The sequence below is a fragment of the Anomaloglossus baeobatrachus genome, chromosome 10 (genome assembly GCF_048569485.1).
Source record: "Anomaloglossus baeobatrachus isolate aAnoBae1 chromosome 10, aAnoBae1.hap1, whole genome shotgun sequence".
NCBI classification, from domain to species: Eukaryota; Metazoa; Chordata; class Amphibia; order Anura; family Aromobatidae; genus Anomaloglossus; species Anomaloglossus baeobatrachus.
In genome coordinates this window covers 115802799-115815366 of record NC_134362.1, presented here as the reverse complement: position 1 = coordinate 115815366, position 12568 = coordinate 115802799, and the positions used below count along the sequence as shown (strand labels likewise).

Here is a 12568-nt window from a genome sequence, read left to right as displayed (position 1 = left end):
GTCCCGCCCGTGGCAACGGGACAAACAACGTAAAGCGTGAATGTCCCGCTGTATCCGGGACGGTTGGGAGGTATGCAAACAATGATACTATGCCCCAAAGAATTGCCTGCACTTTTTGCAATTAAAATTGCGTAGCAGAAGTGTAGAGGTCGTGTAGAATGCAGAGGTGTTGTAGCTTTCTTGTCAGCAGAGGAACGTCACTGACTATCCCAGACAATGATACTATTCCCCAAAGAATTGCCTGCACTTTTTGCAGTTAAAATTACATAGCAAAAATGGAGAGGAGTTGTAGAATGCAGAGGTAGTGTAGCTTTCCTGTTAGCGGAGGAACGTCACTGACTATCCCAGACAACGGTACTGTGCCCCATATAATTGCCTGCACTTTTTTCAGTTAAAATTGCGTAGCAGAAATGGAGAGGTGGTGTAGAATGCAGAGGTGGTGTATCTTTTTTGTCAGCAGAGAAACGTCATTGACTATCTCAGACAATGATACTATGCCCCAAAGAATTGCCTGCACTTTCTGCAGGTAAAATTGTGTAGCAGAAATGTAGAGGTGGTGTAGAATGCAGAGGTTATGTAGCTTTCTTGTCAGCAGAAGAACGTCACTGACTATCCCAGACAATAATACTATTCCCCAAACAATTGCCTGCGCTTTTTGCAGTTAAAATTGCATTGCAGAAATGGAGATATGGTGTAGAATGCACAGGTGGTGTTGTTTTCTTGTCAGCTTTTGGAACGTCAATGACTATCCCAGAGAATGATACTATGCCCTAAAGAATTGTCTGTACTTTTTGAAGGTAAATTTACGTAGCAGAAATGTAGAGGTGGTGTAGAATGCAGAGGTGGTATAGCTTTCTTGACAGCTGAGGTACGTCACTGACTATCTTAGACAATGATACTATGCCCCAAAGACTTGCATGCACTTTTTGCAGTAAAAATTGCATAGCAGAAATTGAGGGATGATGTAGAATGCAGAGGTGGTGTAGCTTTCTTGTCAGCAGAGGAACATCACTGACTATCCCATACAATGATACTATTCCCCAAAGAATTGCCTGCACTTTTTGCAGTTAAAATTAAGTAGCAAAAATGGAGAGTAGGTGTAGAATGCAGAGGTGGTGTAGGTTTCTTGTCAGTTGAGGAACGTCACTGACTATCTCAGACAATGATACTATGCCCCAAAGATTTGTCTGCACTTTCTGCAGGTAAAATTGCATAGCAGAAATGGAGTGGTGGTGTAGAATGCAGAGGTGGTATAGCTTTCTTGACAGCTGAGGTACTTCACTGACTATCCCAGACAATGATACTATGCCCTAAAGAATTGCCTGCACTTTTTGCAGTTAAAATTGCGTAGCAGAAATGTAGATGTGGTGTAGAATGCAGAGGTGGTGTATCTTTTTTGTCAGCAGAGAAACGTCATTGACTATCCCAGACAAGAATACTATGCCCCAAAGATATCCTTGCACTTTTTGCAGTTAAAATTGCGTAGCAGAAATGTAGAGGTGATGTAGAAAGCAGAGTTGGTGTAGCTTTCATGTCAACAGCGGAACGTCACTGACCATCCCAGACAATGCTGCTATGCCACAAAGTTTAAATTGCACTTTTTGCAGTTAAAATTGTGTAACAGAAATAGATAGGTTGTATAGAATGCAGAGGTGGTGTAGCTTTCTTGTCAGCAGAGGAACGTCACTGACTATCCCAAACAATGATACTATGCCCCAAAGAATTGCCTGCACTTTTTGCAATTAAAATTGCGTAGCAGAAGTGTAGAGGTCGTGTAGAATGCAGAGGTGTTGTAGCTTTCTTGTCAGCAGAGGAACGTCACTGACTATCCCAGACAATGATACTATGCCCCAAATAATTGCCTGCACTTTTTGCAGTTAAAATTGTGTAGCAGAAATGGAGAGGTGGTGTAGAATGCAGAGGTGGTGTAGCTTTCTTGTCAGCAGAGTAACATCACTTACTATTACAGACAATGATACTATGCCCGAAAGAATGGCCTGCTTTTTTTGCAGGTAAAATTGCGTAGCAGAAATGTAGAGATGGTGTAGATTGCAGAGGTGGTGTAGGTTTCTTGTCACCTGAGGAACGTTACTGACTATCCCAGACAATGATACTATGCCCCAAAGAACTGCCTGCACTTTTTGCAGTTAAAATTTCATAGCAGAAATGTAAAGGTGGTGTAGAATGCAGAGGTGGTGAAGCTTTCTTGACAGCTGAGGTACGTCACTTACTATCACAGACACTCATACTATTCCCCATGGAATTGCCTGAGCTGGTTTAGAGAGACGCTGTGAAAAACCCTTGCACTGCACTGGCACAGACCTGCCTAGGAAAAATGGCTATGAACTGCTCTAATCTAGTTCTGAAAAGGGCTTAAATTTAAACTAGTCTCTACTCCCTAAACCAATGTCTCGATTGCACTTTATAGCTCCCACAGCAGCAGCAGCAGCGGGAGCGATTACTGTCACACACCCGCAGCACTTATATAATGGCGGCGATAGGGAAAATGGCCGGGTCTTATAGTCCAAGGACATGTGATGTGCACAGCCAGTGAAACCTTTTTCTTGGTTGTCTGGCAAAAATCCACTTTGCTGTGTGTGTGTCTGTGATTGGCTGACAGCCTGGCCCGCCCCACTGTACGCGCGGTTAGGAAAAAAAAAAAGCCATCGCCATTTTTTCCGCACTCAGCAGCACTGATCTAAGCTTTGTCCCCCCGCACACTATGCACTGAATTTTGATAATATCATTGGTAACAGTGACTGATAGTATTACTAGTATTACTGACTAGTAACTACCTACACTTTTGGTGATCGAACCATTTTCGAATGGTAACTCGAATGGTCGAACGTGAAGCAAATCGTTCGAGTTCGTCGAACGACTCGAACACCACCCAAAACAACTCGAATTTTAAATTGGCGAATGGTTTGCTTCAAACACCGCTCATCTCTATTCATAAGTCTTTGTTAAAGAAACATGTGGCACCAGTAGTTCCCACAGTGGCACCCAAAGAGCCTGTGTTGGTAGAAGGGGATCTGGAGCATGAGGTAGAGAAAATTTTGGATTCCCGTTTTAATAGCCGAAAACTCCAGTATCTTGTTAGGTGGAAGGGTTATGGTCAGGAGGACAATTCTTGGGTCTTTGCTTCAGACATTCACGCTGACAGATTGGGTTGTGCCTTCCACCATGCCTATCCTGACAGACCCGGGGGTTCTGGTGAAGGTTCTGTGACCCTTCCTCAAGGGTGGTACTTTTGTGAATGTCGTCTGTGTGGGTGTTGATTTGAAGCTCCCTATAGTGGACAGGAATGGTAGTGGATCTGAATCTGAGCCTGTGTCTCATACAAGTGTTGGCATTAATTGGGAATTAAGGAAGTTCTATTGCAGACAAGTCTGGTCTTTATAGGAGAGCACTTTTTGCCTTGCTGGTGCCGGTTAAAATTGTATATTCCTCAGCCTCTGTTCCTGGCTTGAAGTTTTGTCCTTCTCTGTTTCCCTTAGCAAGACTTCTGCAGATAAGTTCTCAGTTTTTTTCTTGGTTCCTGGTTTACACTTTAGGGTGGTTGTTTTTCCTTGTTTTGCTTTGTATCTGTTTTCTTGCAGGTGAAGTTTGGTTTCTTTTGTTTTGTGAGCATGGGGTTTTCCCCTTTGCTAGCTCTCTTGCAGGAAAAGGGTTTTCTCCCTGTCTAATTTGATTATTTGCTCTTCTGTATTTTATGTTATTTTTTGTATTTTGTTCTCCCATTATTTACAGGAGTGCCTAATATAGTGGGGGTGAGGTCGTTCGACCTCTAGGGCCATTTTTACTATCAGGAGTTTGGATTTTGTATGACCACAATCAGTTTCCTTTCCTTTTCTTTGTATCAAGTTAGTTGACCCTCGCCTTTGCTAAATCTATTTTTTTTCTATCTGTGTATTGTGTTCTCCTACATCACCGCAATCTTTGTATGTCGGGGGTTACCTACTCCTTTGGGGACTACTATGAGGCAAGGTAGATGTCATCATTTCTTTCTGTGAGGCGTAGCTAGTTTCTCAAGCTGTGACGTGTCGTCTAGGTTTTTAGGAACGCTCCACGGCTACTTCTAGTGTGGTCTGATAGTTAGGGGATTGCAGTCAACCCAGGTTCCAACTACTCCTTTTCTTGGTGTTTTTCATCAATGGGAGTATTTTTGTAATCTTCCACTGTTGCTGGATCAGAACAGAGAAGTCTTTTGGCCTGTGTTGCCATTTTTTTTTCAGAACTGTATTTGTGAATCTTGCTCCAGCCAATCACGGCACAGCAATCATCAACAAGGTTCATATATAAGGGCTTTTGTAATTGGCTGCCTAAGTCACAAGTCCGTGTGCATATAATTCACGGACATGTTGCCTCAGCGCCATTTTGTGAGCATGAAACGATAGGGAAGTTGCTGCCGCCGTGGCTGCTAGACAGTCAGCTTATCTAGGGGAATAATTCTACCTAGTTCAGATAGAGCGATAGTGTACAATGCTACGAGTTTAATGCTGCGTAGTTCATGTAGGGGAGCAATAGTTTACAATAGTGACATGCATTGTAGGTGAGCTTAGCTATGGGTTTAATGCTGCATAGTTAACATACCGTAGATAGGAGAGTGATAGTGTATAATAGTGATTTGCAGTGTACGGAAAGGTGTGTGTACAACATATTGGCACATTTCATGTTCGGGATTGATGTGTGTAGTGCCTGCTAAAGAGTTGCCAGTAAAGCATATAAATAAGTAATGCTATGTATTACTGGCTGCTGAACAGTATGCAAACACAGTCATAGGTCTTGTTACTTGAAAGTGCTTAGCTATCTATAAAGTTATTCTTGCCAATTTTTATTGGCTGGTCAAAATTCTGCTAACACAGTTATAGGTATAGTTACTTTAAAGTGCATGGCCTGATAAAAAATTATGGAGAAGTTAATGTATTGCAGTTATGGCATTAAAATATTGTTTGAAGGTCTAAAAAAACCCTCATAATTACCTTAGTATACACTTGCTGGACCAGACAGCCTGACACCCCTCACCCCTGGGGTGTCATTACATCAAACTGCTGGTTAATAAGGAGTTGATTGCATTAACTGCTATGGTATGCACCCTATTACCTCAATCCATTAGATGTACTGTATTCTTTGGCATTGAACCCCTGCGTATATGCACTTCCCTGTTCCTTCTTTTTGCTGGGCATAGCTGCAATACTGTTATTCTTCTAGCAACATATTTATATTTAGGCCTGTCTCCCCTTTTGAGATATATTTGTTGAAGCACTGTTTGCTATTTTAAAATGTTAATTACCATTTTTCATTAAAAAATATGTTTTTATCTTTATGAATGCTATCACTTCTCTGTTTTCAGTTAGTATCTTCACTGAATGTTCAGATTTTGATTTGTTTTTGAAGTGCTTTATTACCGTACTGTTGTTAGGACATTTGTGTCATATTTAACACAGTTATAGGTATTGTTGCTTGATAGTGCCTGGCCTAAAAAAGGTAATAAGGAAGTATCTAAAAAGTGTTTCTTTGCAACGTAAATTGCCAGCTCTAAATTACACAGCGAAATACATGTATAGGTATTGTTAGAGGTGCCTGCTGAAAATTTGCTTTTGAACAAGCTAAAAAGGTCTTCTTGGAACTTTACCATGTCTGCTCCAAATTTTGCAGTGAACTGCCTTTGTTGGTAGTGGTTGTCACGGCCGGGGTTAGAACCCATACTGGCCGTGACAACCAGAGCAACACACAGGAAGGGGGAAGGAATGCCTTATAGCTAGGGAATGGGGGAAGTGGTGACCCCTGACTATGATATACAGCTCACCCTCACAGTCCTAACAGACCCTATACTGGTTCCGCACCTGTTGTCGAGCTGGAATATCTGGGGCCTCATTTTAACCTAGAAAATGGGCCCTAAGGAAAGATGGAGGGTATGAGCTCTTCGTTAACAATCACTAAAGGAGGACACAAGGGAACAACAATAGAGGGGAAACACAACAGCTATCACCAGAGCCCTAGTAGATAGCAAAGATAACATTTATCTGAGCTGCAGCAACCACAGGAGTCTGGAGCAACAAAACAACATGACTTCTTCACAGATCAGTCAGGAAGAAACTATAAACTCCACCAAAATATCCCCAGAGTGAAGTTCATAAAGGCAGTCAGAGGCTAGCAAGAGAGAGGAGAAACTGACAGATTCCCAGGGTCCTAGAATCTGCAGCTGCAGAAACAGGGAATTGTCAGATAACAATACATGCTGCCAATCTCTGGGATTTTCTTACACTCGCTGCCACAGGATTGTCAGCCAGCCTTGAAACATCTGTGACAGTACCCCCTTCTATGAGTGACCACCGGGCATTCAGGACTTGGCCTATCAGGCCGGGAAGAGTGAAATGCACGCAACAACCTACTGGCATTAACATCAGATGCCGGAACCCATGTCCTCTCCTCCAGTCCGTAACCCCTCCAGTGGACCAGATACTGAAGTGAGAGACATACACAGAGAGAGTCAACAATCTTGGCAATCTGAAACTCAAGATTTCCATCCACCAAGAATGAGGTGGGCGGTCATCGACAGGGTTTCAGTGATTCAACAAATTTCGTTAACATGAGAAACATGTAGTGAATTTTCCAGGCCTGAGGACTTTCCAGGCGAAATGTTACTGGGTTAATGATATGAATGATTTTATAGGGACCAATAAATCTCGGGCCGAGCTTCCAAGATGGAGGTTTTCGACTTTATGTTTCCGGTGGATAACCATACAAAATCATTCACTCTGATGTCTGGTCTTGGCAAACGCTTTTTATCAGCTGTACGTTTCTACCTGTCACCCATCATCCTAAAATTGCTCTGTACCTTTTGCCACACCAAAGAGAGCGAAGCCAAAAAATGCTCCTCTTCCAGAATAGCAGAAGCCCCCGTCCCAGTAAACGTGCCAAACTGAGGGTGAATACCATGTGCGCCAAAAAATAGTGACTTATTAGTAAACTCCTGACACCAGTTGTTGATGGCAAACTCAGCCAAAGGTAATAATGATGCCCAATCGTTCTGATTCTCAGAGACAAAGCATCTCAGAAAAGTCTCCAGATTCTGATTAGTGCGTTTAGTCTGACTTTTCGACTGGGGGCGGAAAGCCAAAGAGAAAGACAATTGCACCCCCAGATAAGTACAGAACGCCTTCCAGAACTTTGAGACAAAATGAGTTCCATAACATAGATAACATCAGACCGAATCCCATTAAGTCTCACAATGTGCAGGAAAGGTTGATTAGATGGCGCTTCACAGTACAGATGGACAATGACCCAAAATATACTACAAAAGCAACCAAGGAGTTATTTTAAGGCAAAGAAGTGGAATATTCTCCAATGGTTAACTTAATCCTGGATATCAATCCCATCGAGCATGTGTTTCACTTAGTTAACAAAAAACTTAAGGCAGAAAAACCCACAAACAAGCAACAACTGAAGTCAACTGCAGTAAATGAATGGCAAAGCATCACAAAGGCGGAAACCCAGCATTTGGTGACATCCATGGCTTTCAGACTTCATTCAGTCATTGCCTGTAAAGAATTCTCTATGAAGAATTAAAAATTAATATTTTTTTTTATGGTAAAGTAAATTTGTCCAATTACTTTTGATTCTCTGAAATGAGAAGGCTTTGTAGAAAAGTGGTTGCAATTCCTTAACATTTCACAGGATATTTTTGTTCAACACATTTAACTGAACCTGAAAATCTACACTTCAATTTCAACTCAGTTGTTTAATTTTAAGCAAAAAAAAAAGCAGCATGCAGAGGCGAAATCACGAAGATTCAGTTACTGTCCAAATATTTCAAGACCTAACTGCAATACATTACCCTTACTGTGAGCACCTCATAATCAGCATAAAATAAGAACAGCCGGATCCTCCCTTACTTATTGTTTGTCAGTTCCGTAATTGTCCTCCCGATAAGGGGGCACCAGAGGGCTGTTTTGCTACAAATTGATGAACAGCGGTGGAATGTCTCTGTGACTCCCTCTGGCTGTTCATGACAAGTTCCACAACTTTACCTGAGGTAAGGTTACTGAGTTAAATGAGTTCATCGTAAGTGAGGTCACCTCAGGTCAGGTTCCCTGAGTTTACCTAAGATCAGTTCATCTGACATCACAGCTGGGGTACTGCCAGCTGTGATGTCATATGAACACCAGCTGTGATGTCACGTGAACTCAGTGACATCACTGCTCACAGATGTGGCTCAGTAAGTATGTCCCTGATGACTGCAGTGAGCGGTCATGTTTTCTAATGTGACCGAACATTGCGACCTCAGGATGCAGCAGAGCTGGGATTGTTGTGGGACCTCGAGTGAATTATGTCGGACAGGGGTGTTTTTGGGTTTTATAAATTGGTGAAATAGGGTTTTTTTTTGTTAAGGGTAAATTATTTTTGTGTCTTTGTGCTTATTTCTTTTGTCTTAAAGGGTTAATAATGGGGGTTCTCATTGAACCCTCCACATTACTAACCTCGAGTTTGATGGCAGCTGTGATTTTTTTGACAAATAACAGATTTCATTAACCTCTTATTATCCCAATTTCCACCACTCCATAGCAATCGGAATCAGCTGGGTAAAGTGCAGGAATTGTCACATCTAATGACTGCGAAATTTCTGAGGTTGCTGTGTAGCGCGGGGCCTTAGGGTACTCATCGCCGGGCCAGTGGTTTCTTGGGGTTGCTGTGACTGGCCTGACCTGGCACCGTGGCCATGTCGACTACATGAAAAGACAATCAAGTGGTAAGGGGGATGGAAGGAGGGCGACGGGTCCCTTGGAAGCATGTTGCTGGTTGCAATGGCAAGTGGGTCTCGGTCTCCTACGCCGCAGACCCTTCCTGCGACTTTTCCTCTCCCAGGGTGGTGTTGGATGGAAATGAGGGATGCTTTGCAGCGCCACCCATGATGAGCGGCCAGGAATTAGCCTGGGCTTTCTCCTCCGTGCACAGCTCTATGCTTGTTGGGTCCCCGTGGCCTGAAGCATCTTGGGTTCCGCTCCTGTTCTCTCTCTCTCACTCTCTGTCTTGGCTCGTATGGCAGGCAGCTTTTACATCTATTGGGCTGGACCTCTGTCCCCATTCCCCGGGTTCCCTCTTTGCTGCTGTGCCCCGGACACTAATGTTGGTGAGGTCCTTGATGGTCCCCTGACTGGGCAGATTTATCAGATGTGCCTGAAGCATCTTCCTGAACTAGGGCTCTGCACCCCGCCTGTGCTCAGTCCAGTGAGTACTCATACCGTACTCAGCCTGGAGATCGTCCACCTTGAGCCCACGAATACTGTTACCAGGTCCCGTCCCTCAAGGTGTTATTAGCCCTAGTCTGACTGGTTCCCCTCTGCAGGAGACTCCTGCAGAGGTCGGTGCAATGTTACATCCCAGACAGTTCTGTTCTGCCCCCCTGAGGGGTGCCTGGTAGCAACTCCTCAGAGAGCTGCTCCACAGCGTGTCTGCTCTGTCTCTGTCTGACTGGAACTGACTACTTCCTGTCTGCTTTGTAACCTACTCCTACTCCTGTCCCCCCCCCACTTTTGCAAGGATCTAGATCGTTGTTATGGTGACCTGGAATTCCCCCAGTGCCTGGGCCCGCTAGGAACTACCTGAGTCACTTCCTGACTGTGTTTAGATGAGCTATGTGAGGTGTGTGTAAGTTTACTGGGTTAACCTCTTCCTGCCTAGGAAGGAAATACTAATATACCCTGTAGCGACCAGTCTCAGGGGCACTACAGCTGCATGCTGCTATTTTTTAGGCTGGGGATGGCCCCACAACCATAATGGGTCATCTCAGCCTGAGAATAACAGCCCCCAGCTGTCCACCTTATCTTGGCTGGGTAAAAAATGTAGGAGGCACCGCATGACTTTTTTTACATTATTTAAATAATTTAAATAAAGCCATATGGGGACCCTCATATTTTGATACACATCCAAGATAACATTAACAGCTGGGGACTGCAGCCTGTAGCTGCCTGCTATATCTGCGCTTGGAGACTCCGCAACATTTTTTCAAATTATTTATTTTTTACATTCCTCATCCTGCCCCAGACAGCTACTGTGCAGGCAACCAATCACAGACGCCGGAAGTCTAACTGCAGCAAATCACAGACACTGCCACAGTTTGCGGGCAGGTGACGTAGTGAATATGCATGAGATCTAATGAGCAGACCCGGAAATAGTGTGACAGCCGCGGGAATCTCAGTAAGTGTAATATTCCTGCTTTAATAAGCGTAATATTTCTGCTCTAACCCCCATAATACTCAGACATTATTCCTATGAACCAAATGCGAGTCCGAAATGTATCTAGACATCTTCTTCATACAGTCCCCATTCAGTTTCATCACTTTTCCATCCATTTCAACATTTTTACAGCCCTCACAGATTTACTTCCAAAGTCCTCCAGAAAATTATTTGATTTTCCCTTTGTACTGAATACTAAACCCAATGCAAGTCAAATGCACAAATAATAGAAATTATTTTGCTAGAATAATCCGAACCTGAAAATGTTAGTATTCACCCTTGTTTACTTAATATCCTAAGTATATGCCATCACTCTTATCAACCTGAAAGACAATATTAAAGAAATGGAAAGAGCAATTTCCCTTTGGAAGACTAAATGTGTTTAAAGGTTATGGGCATATTTTACATGTGAAAAACTGTTTTTATGTTTGCTGATTATCTTTGGAACCAGGAGCAGACTTCTGTCACATTTTAAGGACCATCTTCCTTTATGAAAGAATCTGTACACAAATATAATAAGAAATTTTAGTCATGACTATTTAGAAAGTTGTTTATTTTTTACTAAAGTAGTCTTTAGATTATACAGTTTATTGATAGCAACTTTTAGCCAAGGTTCTTTGATGCAGAATATGTGGCTTACTTTAGCTGATAAGCTGTCCTCTATTATTATTATTATTATTATCAAACCCTCTTTAGCTGTTGTTCTATAACATTTTTTGCCAATTAAACATTTACATTCATGCAATGTTCTAAGTTGACATCCATATGGCAACTCTCTATCACCCAGTATGTGTAATCTGATGCTCTTGGGCCCCAATTCAAATCTTTAATCGGGCACTTACCTGCTATGCCCCATTTACAACTTTGCAGGAAGTAGAACTTCAGCACAGAATAGACATACTGTAAATGTTCAGTATTGCTGCAAAAAGTAATATTTATTCCATTCTAGCACCAAGCAAAACAGAAACAATCCATTTAAAATTTTGCCATCTACGTTTTGCAGCATTTGAAGGTGCTTCCTCTGCACTCTCTAAAGCTGCATCTCAACCACCATGCAAATAATCAAAATTACTTAATTGGTCTGTAAAATGTTAACTCTGATACTTTTATTTTCAGTCTGCAAAATGAAGCCATGGACAGCATGGACAGAATGCACCAAATATTGTGGAGGTGGCATTCAGGAGCGATTCATGACAGTGAAGAAGCGGTTCAAAAGTTCTCAATTCACCAGCTGTAAAGACAAGAAGGAGATCCGTGCTTGTAATGTACATCCCTGTTAGTACATACCGCACATGGAATACTCCTAAAGCTACATAAAACGTCAATCTTTATTAGATTTTTTATTATAGAATATATAGAGCGCTTTTCATTTTGCAATGTACTTTGCTTACTATTCTTGCAGGTGCAAGAATTGTGTTTTCTAAATATTCACATGTAATAATAATTGATTCAACATCTGGATACATCAATAAATAATATCTTACATATTGGTTGTTTAGTGAGAGAATATGACACTGGACATTGCATCTTCCTAGTCACATCACATACTTCAATATTTCCAACATGATATGTAAGCAAGAGAAAATGTGCCCAAATAGAACAAGAAGTTACCACTCACATTGCGGGACCAAACATAAGGTTGATTGCAGTTACCCAGTTGTACTTCTTCTGGGTATGACTTCTGGATGACTTTAATCATGTTTGTTTACAAGTCATTCTGGATAATTTAATCCATTTTTGCTTTATTATATTGTTTATGCTTTGATGTTATAATAATTGTCTTGTTGAGAAAAATAATTTGGATTAATAAACATGGCGTAGCGAGAAAAATATTCCAAATGCCAAAATTATGTTTTTTTTTGGTTGCCGCAACATTAAAATGCAATAACAGGCGGTCAAAACAGCACAACTACACAAAAATAGTGTAATTAAAAATGTTAGCTCAAGGTACAAAAAATAAGCTGACACTGAGCCCCATATCCCAAAAAATGAGAATGTTTCGTGCCTCAGAAAATGGTGATAAAAGCACAATTCTATTTTTAGACAAACTTCTGAATTTTATTTTTTACCAATTAGATAAAAGTAAAAGTATATATGTTCGGTATCTACAAACTTGTACCAACCTGAGGGATCATACTGACACATCAGTTTTACCATCTAGTGAACATGGCAAATAAAAAATCTAATAAAACAAATAACAAGAGACGCTGACGTGAAATGAGGGAGTCGGAGAAGGAGGTGAAATATAGGCAAGTAAACTGGATAATGAAATGTAAAAGGTATTTTTTTTTAAATATATATATATATATATATATATATATATATATAT

General features: G+C 41.6%; 1 protein-coding gene across 2 annotated transcripts in view; it reads left to right on the top strand.

Annotated features, from left to right (window-relative positions):
• SPON1 (spondin 1) overlaps positions 1-12071 on the top strand; it is a 2596838-nt gene extending 2584767 nt beyond the window's left edge. For both annotated transcript variants that reach the window (XM_075326637.1, XM_075326638.1), the window contains one exon: positions 11356-12071. In XM_075326637.1, coding sequence (XP_075182752.1) covers positions 11356-11519 — 164 coding nt within the window. In that variant the 3' untranslated portion in view covers positions 11520-12071. The remainder of the gene's footprint in view (positions 1-11355) is intronic.
• The last annotated feature ends 497 nt before the right edge of the window (positions 12072-12568 follow it).